We start from the raw sequence: 21839 nt of genomic DNA on the forward strand, positions 1-21839 counted from the left end.
CTACTAGTAAAGTGGAGTTACTCACAGTTACTCTGCCACTAAGTGCCAGAACCAGAGTTGCAAGCGAAGTCTCTTTAAACTGCAAACCTTGCTTTTGTTTTGTCACTTCACTGTAATGTTTTACCTGAAATTTAGAAATTTACTTTAAACCGTGGTCATGAAAGCAGTCTTTACTGGCCAGAAGATACATTGAGGACATGAGGTTAGCACAGGTCTACTACTAGTAATTGAAGAGCAGCTATGTACTGTGCTAAGTGCTTAGAAATTTTTGCATATGAAGAAGAGCCCAGTGTGACTTGCCATTTTTATGGTAGATATAAAGGTTATTAGTACTAATTTCCAGGTTTGATGGAGGAATAGCTTCAGATTTTTCTTGCAATTATTATTTAGGCTTGTGTGTGCTGTATGGACCAACTCAACATACATTTCCCTTTATATGTAAGCACATGCTTTGTCTTGGGGTTTTTTCCCTGTGTTTTCACATCTTGAAAAATACATCTAATTAACTAAGGTTTTGAAAATATTGGGTACTTTTAAATATAATGAACTGTTTAAATTTAAACAAACAAAACCTTTTAAGGTTTTGATTCATAATCTGAATTTTATCTAAAAAATGTGCAATATTCATAATGTAGTCACACTTGTCTGTATATGAAATTCTGTATTCAGTGAGAATTTATAGTCAAGTTTTGGTACTAGAATGTATTACATAAGAAACCGAAAGAAAGTTTTTATGTAGATAATACCATAGATCAAAAACAGGGATTTTTTTTTTTTAGTGGACGTTTTAATAATGTGAAAGTAATGAAGCTAAAGAAGTAAGTTCTAAAGGGAAAAACAAATGAGGTCTTTCTTAAACAGTTGGGTTCTGTCAAAGTAGGTAGTACCTGAGTAGTTTGACAGTATTCTAGAATTAATTGGTCTAATTTAAAGAAATTAGTTTGTACTGTTTGAAGCTAACCATAGCTTTGGAAAACATGAACTGTCCTTGTTGAGACGTTAATAAAAGATGTTTTTATGAATGGGGGAAATGAAAGAATGAACAATTTACTAGACTTTTACAGTGTAAAATACAATGAGACTAGCTGATTAGAATCAATTATTCTTTCTTGTGTTATTAAATAAGAATTCACAAGGTAGTTGTTAATACAGTAAGGGAATTCTTTACATAAGTGATTAACTTAAAAACTTTTGTCTTGAACAGATCTCCTCTCACCCCACTCTAATCCCTTGTCTCTGTGATATTTATTCATGTCAAGTTTTATTTTGTAGATCCATCAATGCTGTGTGATAGCAATGATGTTTTATGATCTCTGTTCAGTTGGGGTACTGGAAATTACTAAGCATCTGGCTTAACTGTTTTCATTTTTCTTATAAATTCTGGAGTATTTCCTTACTATTTACTCCTGAATTAATAGGGAGAGATGAAGGAAGGAGTAGTTTAGTTTTTTTCATTTAGCATCTTAACACCCAGTTTTGTTCTTTCTCTTTCAGACAAACAAAATGCGGAGTACTTTTCCTACATGACAATTCAAATAAATGAACTTTTGATCTTTTGTTAATGTATTCTAAGTTCTTCATCTCTGTGCTCTTAAATTTGATCTTACAGGTATAGTGGAAGTCCTCAAAGGAATGCATGAAATAGGAGTAACTCCTGATCAGGAGACATACATTAATTACGTGTTTCCGTGCTTTGATAGTATAAAGTCAGTTCGTGCTGTTTTGCAGGTGAGCACAGTGTGGCTTTAATTTCATAATTGAGGAGAGAGCATCTTCCCTCCCTAGTGTTTTGTGGTGACCAAGGCAAAAAGCCACTGAGCTGAGGACTAAAATGGTTATGTTGGTATATAACTTTCTAAAGCTTTGTAAAAATATTGGTGAGTGTAACACCTGTAAAGTTGTTAAACTTTAGAAAAACTTTAAAAGGTAAAGTAACGTTTGTCTTGTGTTGAGAACATGCCAATATCACAAAATTTAAATGAAACATTTTCACTCTAACCCCACTCTACAATGCAACTGTACCTATGTTTTGAGTAGTACTTTTCACTTCTTTTGAATTTTCAGAATAAACTCTTAATAAATTTACTATTCTGGTTTTTTTTTTTTTTTTGAATAATTTTTTGTTTGACCCCAAAGCTTTATTTTCCTACCAGATAGTTCCTGTCCCCACCAGAATAAGCAAGACATTTATAAAGGGAGCTATGAAAAATTGACTTGGATAGGGCACTGGCTCAGCAAATGGCTGCACTTTGATTTTCAGAATAAAGTGCTAGGCAGTTAGGAGCAACTCTGTAGAGTACCACATACAAAGAAATAGTTTGCTCAGAAGACCTGTTTCTTAGGTGGTTATTCACATAATGCCTTTATTTTTCTATATTGTTAGAGTGTCTTTTCTTTAAATAATTTCATAATGACATTCATCTTAAAGATATAATTTATGTCTTGAGTGTCTTTACTTTTCTTCCCTGAGTCCTTAACAGTGTATTTTGAGACTATGCTATCCATATTTAACTGTTAAAAAACGCATTTAAAAAAGTAATTTCCCCACATATTCTTATTTCCCCAAAGCCTACTCTTCTCACTTGGCACCTTTACATTATAGTATGTAATTCCACAAATTATTTTTTATGATTGAATATCTTATTGTATAGATGTACCATAATTTATCTTTATTTATTATTGATTAGTTTATTTTTAATATTGTGCTGTTATTATAAAGTGGTTCAGTAAATACATTCAGCTGAATTTCAGCTCATTTACTTAAATTATTAAATATGATGTTGAGACAAGTAATTACCCATTTGGAGTTAAATAAAAATAAATTTGACCTGTACCTCATTATATGCCTTAAAATATCATTTTGGATCAATACATTCTTCATTTTGGATCAGTACTTTGTTGTAAATGAGAGAGTAGTTCTAATGTCTTTAGTAGTAAACTCTCCCTAGAAGGAAGGCATTCTAATAGTAATAGATTATATGAATTTGAAGATAAACATTTAATTTAGGATGTTGAAACTCCATCTCATAGCTTTTGCTAAAGTTTGTTATTCAGTTTATTTGTATTTTAGAAAATGATCTTTTAAAATGAAAGATGATTAGAGTTTCTGATATAAGGAAATGGGAAAATAGGAAATTTGAATATTTTTAGCTGAGGTATATTATCATTGAAATATGCTTTATCCCTAGGAAAATGGATGTCCACATGATGATAATGTATTTTCTCAAGCTGAATTGAGAAGTGAAGCAGTAAATGGAAACTTAGATTATATTTTATCATTTTGTAAGTATGCAACATAAGTAGTAAACTTGGCTGGTGTTAATTTCTGTGACTTTTGAGAACATACAGGGTATTCCATGCCCTCACTCCCTGCCTCAGGTAGTTGAGAGTAATTTCCGTGAAAGGGAGGAAGTTTTTATAAGTTTTTAAAAAAATTATCCTGATAAGACAGTTTATGAATTGAAATTTATAAATAATTTGGAAGTAGTTTTAAAATTTTAAAGAACCTTGGAAGTAACATGGTTTTTAGGTTGGAATGGGGACCTGGAAGGCTTGGATCTTATTTATGATAAACTGCTGATTATGGGATCAGAAACAAATCTGTCTACCATTCTTTTGTTTCAATTTCAGGAAATGGGATTGTATTGCTTCTCTCTCTACCTTGTGGGAGTTGTGAAAATCCTATGAGATGTGGTTTCTGAAAGTGTTTTCTAAACTGATGCCTATTATGGCCCTAAGTTACGTGAAGCCAGCTCCTAGTCCTCATTAATGAAACACAGCAGATGTTTACTAAACAGTTATAAATGATAGGGTGCTTTACAGTGTTCATCACATATTAATAAAATTCACCCACTGGTAGATGAAGAGAGGCTTAGAGAGGTTAAATGATTTGGCCAAAGTTGGTGACTGAGTCAGACCAAGATCATCTAACTTTAACCTTATTTTATTTTTTTTTACTATCAGACATTTTAATTTTAATAAATTAGACATTTTTTAATTAAAAATTTTTAACATTATCTATGGCATTAACTTGACAGTGTTTCAGGTCTTGTGAAAAAGACACCACTTAAAAACAAACATACAAACATCAATATCTATCTAGCCCACTAAAATGTTAAAAGCTAAGCTTGATTAACATGTATTCAAATTGTTTAAATGGAAGCTTTGTAAAAACCAGATTGTTGGTACATATTACCTCTGTCTACATTATTTAAAAGAGAGCCTTTAATTCAAAATATGTACTAATTGGGTTTATTTTATTGTATTATGGTAAAGGGAACGGTGAAATGTCAGTAGGAAAAATGGTGATTGTTAGAGGGGTAGGTATTTGAGTGTAAGGTTGGGTATTAATGCAGGCTGCTATCTGAGTGTATTGATTTTGCCTTCCACTCTGTATAATATATAGATTTTTCATACTGACAAGTTGAAAACAGAGAAGCATTAACAGGAATCTGGGCACATAAGGTGAATACAAGAGAGATGCCTTTCCCTTTATCATACCATCCATTCCACTTCATTGTCAACCTCTTGATTTTTTTCAGACTTGTTTGTTGCTACGGAAACTAGATGCTTTCTGTCAGCAGCCTTCCAGCTGGCTGAAATGTTTCTGGTGACCTTTTTAATGAATAAAAGCTTGATAATATTCTGTAAAGTACTAATTTGAATAGTTTAGAAATAAGTTTCCAAGAGGTTGTTTATTAAATGTGAAAAAGAAAAATGCCATGAACTTAAAGACTACAGAAGATTTCAGCTCACTCACATCAGTGCCCTCCCTTTCCCTTGAATTATAAGTCTTTGAAGAGCAGTTAGTTCTGTAATTGCTGGTATTCACTGTAGGCTGCTTAGAGAGAGGCACTTTTGGTTACTACAAGAAATGGCAAGTAGTAGTGAAAAGTCAATGGATTGTCTTTTTTTTTTTTTTAATTGAGGTGTAATTGACATAAAATATTAGTTTCAGGCATAAAATACAGTAAATCAGTATTTGTATGTATTGGAAAGGGATCACCAGAGTGAGTCTAGTTAACGTCCATCCCCATACATGGTTACAAATTTTCTTTTTTCTTGTGATGAGGACTTAAGATCTACTCTTAGCAACTTTCACATATGAAATATAGTATTACCAACTTTAGTCACCATGCTGTATATTCCAACCCCCTGACTTATGAAATAGCTAATCTTGATCAAGTTTGTGGAATAATAAGAACCATTTCTCCATTTGAGTTTGTAGGCATGGAAATTAATGTGATCAAGCAAAATTCAAGGTTACCAAAAAGCATGTGGTGCATCCACTTTAAAATTCCTACGCGACTAAATTCAGGTTATTTCAGAGACAGTTTTTAGAGTTAATGTCACGTGAAACCGCTGAGAAACTTAGGCTTCTTGTTCAAGGGATCTGACAGTTGGTCTCAAGTAATTCTCCTTATGTCTGTAGGTTAAATTTTTTTTCATATTTAGGGAGATGAACAAATTATATTAAAACGGTGACTTTTCCCATGAATTTTTAAAAAAACTTAACCAGGTATCTAAACTGTATTTATTAATTCTGTCTTCAGAATTTGCCTCCACAGTGGGTTCCTACCTACTATAATTCTGTCCCTCTTGAATCTTTTAGTAGCCACTTTACATATGTACTGAAAAGATGAAAACAATTACTTATAACATGGCACCATTTTATATATTTATTTTATATAAAATAAATTCAAGAGATGCTCACCATGATTCTGTCCCATGCTTGTTATGACAGGGGTTATGTGGGGCGTCAGGTCTAATGCATTAAAGCCTGATTGTTACACTAAGGCAAATCAGGCTTAGACTGTCAGCATTGAAACATGCAAGGTTTCATTGAAACATGACTGTTAAATGCCAAAATGAATAGTAGAGGAAATAAAATCATCAGAAAAGTGAAAGATCAATATAAATCAGTTATTTAACAGAGATCGAGGTTATTATGACTTTAGGTTGTCACTCTTGCGTGAAAGCAGATTATAGATCATAGTGAAAAGTAGGATGAAGACTTGTGAATGGTTCAACATAATCCGACACAACTCTGAGGAAAGAGCTTACCCCCCGCCACCCCGCATCTTCTGTTTTTAAAAGGTAGTTTCATTCTCTCCCTTCGTAGTGCCATGTTGTCCAGTAACATGCAGCCTTGGTATATGTACCAGGCTGACTTTGAGTATGCTCTTAGATTAGTTAATGTATTTATACAGAAGAATATTTATAAATTCATTAGTTGTATAGATTTATGTAAATGAAGTAAAATGTTTTAAAAGGATAGTTTATATTGCCAATATGTATTATTGCAATTTCTGATTAACTTTGTATCAAAATTTTTCCATTTTTAAAATAATACTTCCCAAATGAAAACTGAAGGATATTGGTATAAGTGTGTTTCCAGATACGTTGTTATGCAAGTTTTGGTTTTGGTCTGGAATTTTATGATGATAATTTTCTTTTTCAGTGGAATCAAATACATTGCCTTTCTCATTTGCTTCATTGAGAGGCAGCTTCATTCTAGGCTTTAGGAGGTAAGATGATCACCTTATATGATCTTTGTCTAAATATGGACTGATTTCTTCTGTCTTTTTGACCTACTATTAGAGGAAAGAAGCAGATACTCTTATCTTGCAATACATTAGTTACCTGAAATAACCTTATCTGTTTTTTGTTTGTTTGTTTGTATCTGTTTTATTCTTACTAAGTAGTTGAATTGAGTTTAGGCTGCCTTTTATATCAAACATTTCCAAGAAATGCATACTGATTTGGTAAAGGTCTAGTTTCAAAAAAGAAAGCCTTCTGAAAATGGCGAGTAGAAGGTATTGACAGATTTGCATGTATATTTGATTTATGCTTTGAGCATTTAAATACAGGATGACTTTTTTTCTTTTAATCTGTAGGTCTTTGTTGGTTATCTATTTTAAATATAGCGGTTTGTACATATCATTCTCAAACTCCCAATCTATCTCTCCCTCCCCTCTCCCCTGCTGGTAACCAGCCATAAATTCATCCTCTAAGTCTGTGAGTCTGTTTCTGTTTTGTAAAGAAGTTCATTTGTATCTTTTTTTTTTTTTTCTATTTCACATATAAGCAAGATCATATGATACTTATTTTTCTCTCTCTGACTTACTTCACTTAGTATGATAATCTCCAGGTCCATCCATGTTGCCACAAATGGCAATGTTTCATTCTGTTTAGTGGCTAAGTAATATTTCATTGTGTGTATGTGTGTGTATAGACGCGTACCACATCTTTATCCATTCATTTGTTGATGGACATGTAGGTTGCTTCTGGTTTATGGTGGGCTGGGACGTTAGATAATCAAAGTCATTGTAGTTTGGAAAAATAAAAGCCTCTAAATAAGGGCATGCCATGTCTTTAAAATTTTTTTTTTTGCTCTTATTTTCTGACAAAGATTTTATGATAGCTGTTTTGATTATTAGAACATAAGCTCCATGTTTGGTTTATTGCCCTATGTTCAGCACATAGATATTAATACCTGGCACATAATCAACACTGTTGAATTAATTACTGAGGCCTTATTTATTCTGTGTTTCTGCCTCTGTTTTTGAGCATTCCCTTTTATTCAAAAAGTATTTATTGTTGAGATTGGAGACATTGATTAGGATCAGATTGTAAAATATTTTAGAAAACAAGAAGGAACTTGTCTTTTATTCTGAAGAAAGTAGACTAACTTGTACCGTGCAGAGGTTTGGCTAAGGCAGAGATACATCTAGAATGTATTTGAATCTCAGACATTATATTTTTCATTTTGGGTTTTTTATTTTTTAAATATATGCCTTGTCTCCTTAATATGTTCATGCTTCTTTCTTCCTTCTTCTCTGTATGGAGATATTAATGACAGATGTTCTGATGTCCTTGCCTACTAACTTTGTTAAATAATTTTTTTTCTTACTATGCATCATACATTTGTGCTTGTTTGCAATTTCTGACTGGATGCCAGTTGTGAATTTTTTGCTGAGGAATGTGGATTTTTTTGTTTGTTTGTTTTTAATTCCTCTAAATATTTTTGAGCTTTGTTCTCAGATGATCTTTGTGAAGTTTGCTCAGCATTCAATTGTTCTTTCGATAAATTTGTAGGGGAGAAAGTGGTCTCCGCGTCCTATTCCTCCGCCATCTTGGTTCCTCCTCCTAAGACGATCTTGAATTAAGTTACTGGGAACAGTTTTCTTACTGCATGCTTCTATGCTTTGTGTGTGTGTGTCCTCAGTCATGTCATACTCTTGTCAACCCCACGGATTGTAGCCTGTTAGGCTGCTCTGTTCATGGCATTTTCCAGGCAAAAATACTGGAGTGGGTTGCTATTTCTTCCTCCTGAGGATCTTCCTAACCCAGGGATCCAACCCACGTCTCTTGCATTCTGTGCTTCGTAGGTAGGACTTGAGCAGCTTTTAGTCTAGGATTACTCCCACTAGATGAGTTGAGCCCTGCTCTTATGGTAGTATCTCCCTCCCTGATCCTGATACTTTATCTGCTAGCCCATGTATTTTGAGATTATTGGAAATGTGAACTATTCCAGTCCGTGTGTGAGTTCTAAGAATCTAGCAACTTAGAATTGACTAAGTGACTGAAAGCTGTTCTGAAAACAGAACTGATGGATATCTCCAGTAGAGCCCTGCAGCTCCTATAAGGATAAGCATGTAAGAGATTCACTTAAAGTTACTTAAGAGTTACTCTTTACTGGAAATAATTATTCATACTTAACAGAAATGTAATACATTACAGAACATTAAGTGAGACATCCTAGTCATTTTAGCTAGTCCTAAGGGAAACTTGGATGTGCATTTCCATATTGGAATGCAGTTTTTTAAACAGTTATCTACCTTTAATATTACCTGCCCTGATAGTGGTAAATCCCATGGTCCAAGAGGCAGTAGTTCCTTCCATGTGTTCTGTAACTTGTTTGGGTGCAGATTGATTTTTTGATGCCATCCCACAGTATTTCTGGAAGACCAGCACTTTTCTACATATATTCTTAGAGTGGTGTTTAAGTGGCAAGCTAGTGTTTCTGTAAGTTGATAAGCTCAGGAGATGGTCATTGAATACCAGTGAAGTGTAATGCATTCCCAAGGTTTCCCAATATATAAACTAAATTGTCTGTTAACTTACAAAGGTGAAGTCACCTATATAAAAATGTTTAAAATTCAATATTGCTTATTAGTTAGGGATTATTCAAGGTTATTAGGGAATTTTTACTATTAAGTTGTTTTCTTTTTAACTATTTTTAAAGTATTTTAAAGGGTATTTACTTCTGACTGATAAAGTTAGTGAATTCTTCTGTCAAATCCAAGGCAAGAAGATGTTTAGTGTAAGACTTTGTTTCCTCTTAACAGTACCCCTAACTGAACAAAGTTCAAATGAGAAACATGGCTGTGTACATTATATTACTGAAAACTCTACCACCAAAAATATTGAATTACTTCTGAGAGACAAAATGTCATGGAAGATAGTTCAAACTTTGGGTGACGATGCAACATACTGAAAACAAATGTTTCAGAGCATTGAAATGTGTATATTACCATATGTAAAATAGATGACCAGTGCAAGTTCAATGCATGAAGCTGGGCACTCAAAGCTAGTGCTCTGGGACAACCCAGAGGGATGGGGTGGGGAGGGAGGAGAGTGGGGGGGTTCAGGATGGGGGGGACACATGTGCACCCATGGCCGAAAAACCACCAGAATATTATAATTACCCTCCAATTAAAATAAATTAATTTTTTAAAAAAAGAATTGCCTTGGAGGCATTTAAGTCTTTGTAGTCCGTAGATAAAGAGTTCTGTGATATAAGGAGAGATTTTCTGACCCAGTGGCAACAGTTTGAGCTTGAGAAGTGGGAATCTGCACCATGAACGGTGAGGCCTTTTACATGTTGAAAAAAATCAAGTCTCTGACACTAGCCCTATTGAAATCAACCAAGTTAAGTGCCAGATGTTAAGTTCCTCTTTTCAGTCAGCCAGTGAGGCTTCCCCTCATGGTGTTTTTACAAGGAGAAGGAAAATACTCCATGAACTACAGTTTGTGAGACTCAGGAAATATAACTCTTTAGTGTGCGCTTAGGCCTAGACTGCAAGATAACAGGTAGTTCAAGGATGAACAGAAATCTTCTTGCCTTCAACTTGTTAATTAGTTAGAGACCAGAAATTAAGAAAGCAACTGCAAACGAGTCTTGATAATTATGAATGTGTAGAGGAGAAGATGCAATCTCTGAATGGATAAAGAAGATGTAGTGTGTACACACACATACACACACACATGAATGCTGCTCAGCCATAAAAAAGAATGAAACTGTGTCATTTGCAGCAACATGGATAGACCTAGAGATTATCATGCTACGTGAAGTAAGTTAGAAAGACAATATTACTTATATGTGGAATCCAAAATATGTTACAAATGAACTTATTTACAAACCAGAAACAGACTTAAAGACACAGAAAACAGAATTTATCATTCAGTTCAGGTCAGTCACTCAGTCGTGTCCGACTCTTTGCGACCCCATGGGCTGCAGCACACCAGGCCTCCCTGTCCATCACCAACTCCTGGAGTTTACTCAAACTAATGTCCATTGAGTTGGTGATGCCATCCAGCCATCTCATCCTCTGTCGTCCCCTTCTCCCAGCTTCAATCTTTCCCAGCATCAGGGTCTTTTCAAATGAGTCAGTTCTTCGCCTCAAGTGGCCAAAGTATTGGAGTTTCGGCTTCAGCATCAGGCCTTCCAGTGAATATCCAGGACTGATTTCCTTTAGGATGGACTGGTTGGATCTCCTTGCAGTCCAGTGGACCCTCCAATGGCACAATTCAAAAGCATCAGTTCTTTAGGGCTCAGCTTTCTTTATAGTCCAACTCTCACATCCGTATGTGACTACTGGAAAAATCATAGCCTTGACTAGATGGACCTTTGTTGCAAAGTATTGTCTCTGCTTTTTAATATGCCATCTAGGTTGGTCATAACTTTTCTCCCAAGGAGAATTTCATGGCTACAGTCACCATCTGCAGTGATTTTGGAGCTCCCAAAAATAAAGTCAGCCTCTCTTTCTACTGTTTCCCCATCTATTTGTGTGAAGTGATGGGACTGGATGCCACAGTCTTAGTTTTCTGAATGTTGAGCTTTAAGCCAACTTTTTCACTCTTCTCTTTCACTTTCATCAAGAGGTTCTTTAGTTCTTCGCTTTCTACCATAAGGGTGATTTATGATTTACCAAAGGGGAAAAGGAGGGGAGGAATAAATTAGGAGTTTGAGAGTAGCAGATTGTAACTACTAGATATAAACAGTAAGGTCCTACTATATAGCACAGGGAACTGGATTCAGTATCTTGTGATAAACTATAATGAAAAAGAAAATGTGTACAATGCAGGGCTTTGTAAACATTTTTCTCCACTTATAAATATAGTTTTGTCTTTAAAAAAATTTTTCTCAATGTGTTTTAGTAGGAGGAATGATGTTATCATAAGGCAGAGGATTCTATCAGGGCATGGAACATGTTTTATTTTTTTGTTTTGAAATAATTTTAGAGTCACAGAAAGTTGCAAGGATAAGACACAAAGGGCCTGTATACACTCTACACATTTCCCCCCAGTGGTTGCATATTATATAACTACAGTGCATTACCAAAACTGGGAATTTTACATTCATACAATGTATGTGGGTAGTTCTGACAGTTTATCACATACATAGACTTGAGTAACCATTACTGCAGTGAAGATACAGAACTGTGCCATCACTACAAATTCCCCACCTTCCTGCCACTACCTCTTTAGCTTCCATTCACCATCCTTAATCTGTGACAACCACGGATTTGTTCTCAGTTTTTATAATTTTAGTTTGCAAAAGTTACATAAATGGACTTATAGAGTATATCATATATTATTGAGATTGACTTTTTTCCACTCAGCGTAATGCCCCCAAATCCATCCTAGTTGTTGTCTGTGTCAGTAGTTCATTTTGAATGTTTTTAAAGTAAACAAGTGTGTTATTAACTCACTATACCAAAACAGTTCACTGTAAACTGCTCAATCTCAAGTTTAAAGAGGCCTTTGAATTTTTGTGGGTGCAGATTTTAAGAGGTCTGTAAGTTTTGTGGGTTATTTTTGCAATGTAAGTATAATATACATAATTATAATAAATATATACATTATATTTGCATTGTAATATTATCATTAAAACACATAACTAATCTTCTGAAAGTAGATTCCATATTTGAATTAAATACACAAAGCTTATAGACGTTAAGTTTACAAAGCTTATAAATAGCCTAAGACCTAGTGTTCATTGGTTACCCAGTTTTGTAAATAGTTTTTCCTTTAAACAGTCACAATTTGAGTGAGCTGTTTTTTGCTTTCCTGAAATAATTGCAGATTTATAGAAAATTACAAGAGTAGTACAGAGATCTCTTATATACCCCCTTTATTAACTTTTAGCATTTTGTGAAGTTATCATTATACTTTCCGTTTATTTACACACACACACATAAATTTTAATTTTTTGGAGCTATTTGGGCTTAGGTTGCATATGTCGTGATGCCTTATCTTTAAATATGTCAGTATATAATTCCACAGAACAAGGATATTCCCTTACACAACCAGGTAGTTCAGTGGCGAAGAAACCACCTGCCGGTGCAGGAGATGGAAGAGACATGGGTTCAGTCTCTGGGTCGGGAAGCTCCCCTGGAGAAGGCAGTGGCAGCCCACTCCAGTATTCCTGCCTGGAGAATCCCGTTACAGAGGAGCCTGGCGGGCTGCCGGTCATGGGGTCACAAAGAGTTGAACACGTGTCTAAGCACATACACATACACACAATTCCACAGAACAAGGATTTTCCCTAATTCAACCACGTCACAGTTGACAAATTCAGGATATTTAACGTTGATAGAGTATTTTTATCTAATATAGCTCATATACCAGTTCTGTCAAATATTTTTACTCTTTTTTTGGAGGGGCCCATATTTTCCTCCCTCCTATATAGAACCCCTGGTGACTTAGATGGTAAAGCATCTGCCTGCAGTGCGGGAGACCCGGGTTCGATCCCTGGGTTGGGAAGATTCCCCTGGAGGAGGAAATGGCAACCCACTCCAGTACTCTTGCCTGGAAAATCCATGGACGGAGGAGTGTGGTAAGCTACAGTCCATGGGGTTGCAAAGAGTCATATGACAGTGACTTCACTCACTATTCAGAATCCAGTCAAGGAATAGATGTTAGTCATCTTTTCTCTTTAATTTTCTCTAATCTGGAACAGTTCTTCAGCCTTTGTCTTTTATGACATTAATACATTTGGAGAATATAGGCCAGTTATTTTCTAGAGTGTTCCTCATGATGCATCCTCATGTTTAACTTCATGTTACATTTCTGACTGGAATACCACAGGAATGCTGTTCTGTTTTTCTCAGGAAATTAAATCTAAAATGTGTCTATCAGCACCTCATTAGTGATGTTAATTTTGACCTCTCAGTGAAGATATTGGTTCAGTTTCTCCACTGTGTAGTTAACTGTATTTACCGTTACAAGTAATGAGCAGTCTCAGGCAGATCCTTTGAGACCATGCAGATACCCTGCTCCATCAAAACTGGGACCCCAGGGTTTAGAGATGGTTCTTAGTGATTCGTGTCCAAACCACTCTTTACTTTGAGGGTTCAAAATAAGTGAATCAATCTTTCTAAATTATCTTGCCCTGAAAATTAACTTTGATTTTGGAAACTTTTTTTTTTTTTTTTTAAGGCTTTGATCTGTATGTATTGCATATAATGATTGCTAGTACATTTTAATGTTTTTTAAACATCTGGGTTTATTTTTAATCCTTTGCTGCCCCCTGCAGGTCTATGAATATAAATCTTTGGAGCAAGGTAAGTATTCCTAATATTTGCAAATCATAGTGTGATAGATAAAAAGCAAGCTATAATAGCTTCATAAATTTATCATGCATCACTGTAAGTTAATGAATTTAGAATCTTGAATTGGTAGTTTTAGTTTTAAAACTACCTTCCTGGATCAGGAAATTTATTGTTGAAGTGACCTTGAGTTAGTCCTAAATTCTTAAGTTTTCAACTTTTCCAAAAAACAACTGTTAACATTGTGGCAGTGACCGTACGTATTTAATATTTATTTTTAAAAATGTGTGCATGTTATATATGTTATACATATTTGTGTAAGTGTATCTATGTGTGCTAAGTTGCTTCAGTTGTGTCCGACTCTTTGCGACCCTGTGGACTGTAGCCCGCCAGGCTCCTCTGTTCAGGGGCTTCTCCAGGCACGAATACTGGAGTGGGTTGCCATGCCCTCTTCCAAGGAATCTTCCTGGGCCAGGAATCAAACCCATGTCTCTTATGTCTCCTACATTGGCAGGTGTATTCTTTACCACTAGCGCCACATAGGAAGCGTCAAGTGTACCTATGTGTATATCTGTATGTGAATGATAAACAGATCAACTTTAAACTGCTGTCTTTTTAAGAAGTTAACTGCTTTTATGCAGGAAGTGCAACAGTCCTTATGTTGAATTACAAGATACCGCCTGTAATTCGATCCCTGGGTTGGGAAAATCCCCTGGAGAAGGAAATGGCAACCCACTCCAGTTTTCTTCCCTGGAAAATCCCATGGACAGAGGATTCTGGTTGGGCTAAGGTCCATGGGGTTGCAAAAGAGTGGGAGATGACTTGGGGAATAAACAACAACACAGTCAGAATGCATGTTATTGATGGGAATTCCCATTTTAAATATTTCTTAAAATCTTACTTTCAGTTCTGATTTTAGTATTACTTAAACTGCCATTCATACTGTATGTCAGTTATAATAGGTGGTTAAGATATTTATAAGATTTTTTTTTGGCTATAAAGACTTTTTCATTGGCTTATTAAATGTCTTTGTTCAAAATTAGGTTTTAATGTGGCTGTTGTCTGTCTAATGTATGGCTACAACTTATGGTAGAATTTATTGTCTATCTTCTACACGTCTGGATTGGTTAAAAAAAATTTGTAGGTAGGATTGTTTTGCTTTGCTTTTTGATAGTTTCTACCTTAACTATCCTTTGGATTGCTATTACCACATCATGCTTTCATTGTTGAGTGAAGTGGTATATGATCAGGTTTACCTAATTTTCCATATTAGAGAATACATAGTTAAAGAAGTAACTGTAGTTTGAGTTGTTAATACTTAATGCTATGGCCAGACACTATCTTGAAGAAGGAAATGGCAACCCACTCCAGTATTCTTGCCTAGAGAATCTCCTGGACAGAGGAGCTTGGTGGCTACAGTCCATGGGGTCACAAAGAGTCGGACACGACTTAGCAACTGAGCAGATACTATCTAAAGAGCAAATAAGTTCAGTCATAGTATACACATGAAGTAATTGAGAATCTGAAGCTCATCTCACTTCAGAAACCTATGCTTCCTTTCTTACTCTCTTCAGCCTGTTGATACACAGTCAGAATACTGTGTTCAGAAGTTACATGTCAGTGTGGGAGGTTTTATAATCTTTTCATCATCAAATACGTTCGGATTTTTTCAATTGAAATTTTGTGGGTAGAGTTAATATTGAAGAGTAAGTCTTTTGGTTTCTGTGTATTCAGTGGATAAGAATGAGAACAAACATATTACAACTTTCGACCCCCTTTTGTTTTAAGTAAGTAAGTAAGTAAGCGTTAGTTGCTCACTCCTGTCCGACTCTTTGAGACCCTGTGGACTGCAGCCTGCCGGCCGCCTCTGTCCATGGAATTCCCTAGGAAAGAAGCCTGGAGTGAGTTGCCATTCCCTTTTCTCCAGGGAATCTTCCCGACCCAGGGATCGAACCCAGGTCTCCTGCATAGCAGGTGGATTCTTTATCATCTGAGCCGCCAGGAAAGCCCCCATTTTGTTTTAATGCCATTAAAATGATTGGAGAAATGTTGAAAAACTTTAAAAAAATGTATTTAGTGTTTCAGGATATTTTGCTTTCTTACTGCTGTAGAACTTCATTTAAAAGGAGGAAACTGGTTGAATTTCAGCAAGACCAAAAACAATAAATGACAAATAACATTGGTTGGTAATTCCTATAAGCTATTTTCTGCAGTAACAATTTATTTAAAACAATATATAACCAGAACAGTTTATAGAGGTTTTCTTAGTGATGTATCATGAAATACTGCAGTTTTCCTTCAACATGGGTTTGTTGTTTTGTTGTTTTTAAAAAAGTAACCTGTTATTTAAAAACAAAACAATCTCCTTGGCAAGTGGGGGTGATGTTGAATTACTGTGATATAGAGTAATACCTTACTGGGGAGAGGCTTTATTATTTCAAGAATTCAATTTCAGATTGTGTTTGTTCTAGTTTGCTTCTGTTGCTGCAATGCACGCATTTTCTGTCTTACCAGATAACAGAACTGTTGTACAAGGACGGACGTTATTGCCAGGAGCCTCCAGGACCAACGGGTAGCGTTTCAATTTCGATGATTGTAACTTATCCACAAATCCATTCTTCTGTGTAATGATGGGCTAGAAGGATTACAGCAGTAAACATTTTGTTTTTGAAAGTGAAATTTGAAAACATTTGTTTATAAATCTTTACATTGATAACCGCATCATTTTGAGATCTGTGAGGTGTTTGGTATTACCATAATTGTTTTTCTAAGGACAGGATTGGGAGGGTTTTTCTTTTCAGATATTGAGGAAATGCTTCTTATAGCATCAATCAAAATAGCCTTAAAAATCAGTAATCCTTAGTGTTTATGTGATTTTAATGTCTTGCAGGTATAATTTAAACATATAGAATAGTAAAGAGGTCTTGTAGATTTTTCCACTATTTATTACCCAAAATACATTATTTTGACATTTAGTGATTTTTGTTTTCATGTAATAAAGCCTAGCATATGTGGTTTTCTGTTAAACACACACACACACAAAACCACATGGTATCTTTCTTGAAAGTTCGTATTTTTCTATCCTATGTATTAACACATGGCCCTATACATTTTATGCTTGGATGCATAGGAAAATTACTGTTGTTATGAAACATCTTTGTTAATCTTGGTTTTTCATTGGCTAATAGGCAGCTCTCCACAAGAATATTACATCTGCTTATTAAAATTATTTAACTTTCTATACTCAACATTTGCGAATCCTCTAATTTTATGTTTCCCTAAATATTGCCCACCAAAAATTAATATAGAAATATATACAAGGCATTTATTTATTCTCACTATTTGTGATTTGGACAGGAGAGGGGTAAGGCCTTGGGCAGGACCACTTCTGTCACAGAGTGGTAGAAAAAAATAGATTGAAGTAAGATTCAGTGCTGAAAAGCTGTCACTCGGTCTGAAAATAATTAATATTCCTTTCACTCACCAGTTAGATATGTGCTCCCAAACCACATAATCTCTATGCCTCAGTGATCATTGTTGCCATTTCAGAGCCTCTCATCAGGGTGACATCTCACACCAAAATGATTTCTTATAAATTAATCTTGATAACATGACAGTCTCAGTAATTTTAGTGGAATGCTTTCTCTTGTTTTTTTCCACAGAAGCTGTTGGCTATTTTCTTTATAACTTGATTGACAGCATGAGTGACTCAGAGGTACAGGCCAAGGAGGAGCGTTTGAGACAATACTTCCATCAGCTGAAGGAGATGGTACCATTTCATTTTTTGCTATATAATGCCTGTCCTGTCTGACATGTATCTATTAGATTTGAAATTGCTGCTTTTAAGTACAACCAGACCACTTCTCAATGACATATACGAGTTGGAGACTTAAATTATGTCCGAGATAATTTCTGTTAGACAAATTTCAGTTTAGTTGTCTAAAACTTGTTTTTTTTTTTTTCCCTCCTCCCTCCCCTTTGCACAGAATGTAAAAATTCCTGAAAATATCTACAGAGGCATTCGTAATCTGCTGGATAGCTACCATGTTCCTGAATTGATTAAGGTGTGTGTGAAATAATAATCAACTTCTTAAAATGCTGAATTTATATATAGAGGCATGTCAAAGTTTTATTTAAATATATTGCTTTTGGCCAAAAGTTTATTTAAATGATAGCCTTTAAAACAAGGCTTTTTATTGATTATTGGTGAATGCTGTTTATATATTGAAGAATGTATTTAAAAGTGTTTTTTACAGTGGTTATAAAGTCTGAAGAGAATTTCAGGAAAATTTTGGAAAATGGAAAAATGAAATGAGACTTCCAAAATTTGCTTTTGACATTTGCTAGTATATTTTCCATATGTTTTCTAATCCTAATTTAAATCCTGATTTTAGGATGTTAATATGTTGGTTGAAAGAGAGAAGACCGACTCTAGAAAAGTAAGTATGTTTTTTGAGTAGATTCTACATGCTGTAATAACCTCATTTAATGAGAGTTCTAGACTATGTCCTTTTAAAACCAGTGGTTCCTAACATTTTTGCCTCTAGCATAGTTCTAAGAAGTTGGTAAAAGTCGTTTACCATCTCAGAAAAATTATATCTAAGAAATCTGCATATAATATCAGAAGCTTTATAAATCCCTCAAGTCCATCCCGGATCCCCACATTAATATCCTTGATAGCATTTATGACATTTAGGAAAGGGCAGTTTAAAGAGAAGAGTGACAAAGGGTGCGTTTTCTTTGTAGTAAATTTCTTTCCTTCTTTTTTCTTCCCATTTCTGCTTCACAGCCTTCATCATCTGATTTGGAGTCTAAACTTGAAAAGCTAAAAGCTGAAAATCAACCTATAGGAGATATCCTAAAGCAGCTCATATTAATGCTATGTTCAGAAGAGGTAACGTTTGTTTAAATATTTTAAATGTGCTATTAAGATAAAAAAATTCTTTACAGATAAAAGTAAGCAAAGCCTGATATAAAATTTATTATTTTTACAATTGATCATCATGTCTGTGAAGAATGCAATTAAATGAGAGGTTAACTAACTTCAGCTACACCTTGAATGGCATGTTTTCGGGTTGCCGTAGTTTGTTTACGATAATCTGCAAAGTGAATGATAGTAACAGCCGTGATAGGTTTATCATACATGCCAAATGTCCTTTCAAGCCATGGCTCCGGTCTCTCATATCTAGATTGTCAAGCAACTGATACATGCAGTAGTCATTTGCAAGTCAAATATTACTAGGTGGTTAATGCAGGGATTGAAATTCCATTTTCCTGCTGGAAAAAAGCTCTTTCTGAGATAAAGGGTCTTTCGCCTTTTTTCAGCAGACGTCCAGCTGTACTTTTGTTCATTTTAGTGTGTGTCTGCAGTTGGGGTATATCACTAGACTTTTTCAGTTTCTAGTTCAGTATCATTTGGTCATATGCCTGTGTTTTTAGGGGAAAAAATACAGCTGACTTTAAGGTTATAATATGGCACTATTAAATTCTAAAATATTTCCTGCACATTACAGACTGTGGGGAACTTGGCAGTGATATATATTTCTGTGCATGGAAATTGGACTCACTTGGTACATATTTAATCTGGAAGTTTTTTTTCATAATACAGTACCCAAACCTAAAACATCAAATTTGGCATAGTGATCAGTTTTGCATTGCAGATAACAAATCTTTTGAATCCTTCATATATATCTTTCCTGCTTTTTAAAAGGTAGAGTAAAAATACCAGGGAGCAAGGTAAAGTTAATAATGTGTATCCATTTATTTTAAAAGTAGTGTTAACTTTTTTTATACTCTGAACATGGAAACTAGAAATTTTACACTTTTATATTAATTTCTTACTTCTTTTTCATTTCCTTCCTTTATTTTAGAACATGGAAAAAGCTCTTGAATTGAAAGCAAAATATGAATCAGATATGGTTGTCGGTGGCTATGCAGCTTTAATAAATTTGTGCTGTCGACATGATAATGCAGAAGATGCATTGAACCTGAAACGAGAATTGTGAGTACCCTGGCACTGAAACAAACCATCAGCGTTTATGCTGCTCTATAGCCCTTGATGGCTCATGTAGAGTGAATCCACTCTCATATAATGTAAATTTTAAAAATTCTCTTTTGTGAGTGCTTTTGAAATTTCATACTGTAATACTCTTTGATTAATTATGGCTTGTTTTCAGCAAGGAGTCTTTGTTTAAGTATGATAAGACATTCTATTCCTTGAAGCCAAGATTTTTTCTTCTTGATTATACAACTGCATATCACAACAGTGATGTTGTAACTATTATATAAGGCTTGTTAAATATTCCCCTTCCTGTACTGTAGTGTAAACAGAATTCTGTCCGTTTCTCAGGTATCCTTGACTTCCCACTGATAGATTTACCAAATAAAAAAGTCTCTTGGGGGTATTTCAGTATTTGCAACAAAGTGAGAATCACCTTAAGTGCCATGAAACAGAAGCATTCCTTATTCGTATCATTTGCAGATGGAAAGATAATATACATGTGGTATTACATTTTTACTTCTTTGAATATAATTACATGTAGATTTGCATATGGCCTCAAAAATAAACCTGAACTAAAAGGTAGAAGCCAGTGTTAATAAAAATTCAGATTCTGAGATTTTTGGAAAAGTGGTCAAGTAGATACTGCACTGCTATTAACAGTTAAACAACTTCTAACATAATATAAATATGGCTTTAATTTTTAGTGACCGTTTAGATTCTTCTGCTGTCCTTGACACCGGCAAGTATGTAAGACTCGTTAAAGTATTGGGAAAACATGGCAAGCTCCAAGGTAAGCATCGGCACATAAAGGAAATGTGTGATGCAAGTATCTTCCCACTGGAATAACATGTGAATTGATATTAATGGTGTATCATGTCCATCCTGCAAAGTGCTTCAACACTTTGCATACAAATTTGCATGTGAATCCAACCAGAGCTGCGCGGACAGTGTCGGCCATTAGTTTTAATGGATTGGCAAGCTTGTCATTTACATTTGCACAGCTCAGTGCTTTTTGCATTTCTGCAGCTAGTTTTTATTAGCATTGCTGTTTGGGTTGAGTTTGAAGATCATGACTTATGGCACAATTTGCCTATATGCCTGCACTAATGGCTTTGTTTTTGCTTAAGAACATTGGAAGGCTGGACATAAAACCTGTAAATATAACCTTTATTCAAGAATACGAATTTTGCAGGCGTCTTTGTCTTCACTTCTGATAACATTAACAAAATATATACTTCAGTAAGGTTTCACACAGAAGTTTGCAGAGAGCTTAACTGTTTATATAGTTGATGTGTATCCTCTAACTTTCTTATAGTTGGGATAATGCTAAGCCTAATGTAATTATATCTAATAATTTATTCTTAACTATTTGATTATTTATTAACTTTCTCATTAGACTTTATTTTGAAACTTTTAAAAAAAACCTCCCTGTCTTCCTTTTATTCCTAGAGAAGATTTTTTGTTTTTAAATCATTATAGTGAAAAATGTATGGAGAAAGTATTTGACTTGATTGTTGAATTTTTCCCTAGGAAATTTTTCTAACACAGACAATCCTTTATGAAGATTAGCCTGCTTTTTTAAAATCACTTTCTATAAAGCGGTCAAAACATTTTGTCTGTGCAATAATTAATAACAACATTATAAAAATGCACTTATTCCATATCCTAAAATGTTTGTTTCTGCCTTCCTAATGAAGCTTAATGAATCTAATGTATTAACATGCAGTCTTTTGGAAAGCTTTCATTGGCTCTGCTTGGCTAATTAGTATCGACATAGCAAACAGGCCCTATCGGTATCAGACCATTAGTCTGGCTGTATATACAGTGTAAACACATCTTTATTATCTGGCCTCCTGACAAGCCATCTGCTGAAGAAACAATGGTGTGATTTAGCAGATGTTAGCTCTGAACGATAAAAGCATCCATTTAGGAGGATCTCACAGCTATAGGGCAGACCGTTCAGGGTTATGTGGTGCAGAGTGGGCACACAGTCCCTATCTATA

General features: G+C 34.8%; 1 protein-coding gene across 1 annotated transcript in view; it reads left to right on the top strand.

Moving 5' to 3' along the window:
- Positions 1 to 21839, top strand: part of LRPPRC (leucine rich pentatricopeptide repeat containing) — a 99517-nt gene that overhangs the window by 24960 nt on the left and 52718 nt on the right. Inside the window, exons 12-22 of the mRNA XM_043918124.1 lie at positions 1610 to 1728; positions 3189 to 3282; positions 6461 to 6527; positions 13823 to 13850; positions 16350 to 16407; positions 17498 to 17604; positions 17822 to 17899; positions 18230 to 18274; positions 18625 to 18729; positions 19706 to 19836; positions 20541 to 20626. Of these exons, the coding sequence (XP_043774059.1) occupies positions 1610 to 1728; positions 3189 to 3282; positions 6461 to 6527; positions 13823 to 13850; positions 16350 to 16407; positions 17498 to 17604; positions 17822 to 17899; positions 18230 to 18274; positions 18625 to 18729; positions 19706 to 19836; positions 20541 to 20626 (918 nt within the window). The remainder of the gene's footprint in view (positions 1 to 1609; positions 1729 to 3188; positions 3283 to 6460; positions 6528 to 13822; positions 13851 to 16349; positions 16408 to 17497; positions 17605 to 17821; positions 17900 to 18229; positions 18275 to 18624; positions 18730 to 19705; positions 19837 to 20540; positions 20627 to 21839) is intronic.

The sequence above is a fragment of the Cervus elaphus genome, chromosome 11, assembly GCF_910594005.1.
Source record: "Cervus elaphus chromosome 11, mCerEla1.1, whole genome shotgun sequence".
Lineage (NCBI taxonomy): Eukaryota > Metazoa > Chordata > Mammalia > Artiodactyla > Cervidae > Cervus > Cervus elaphus.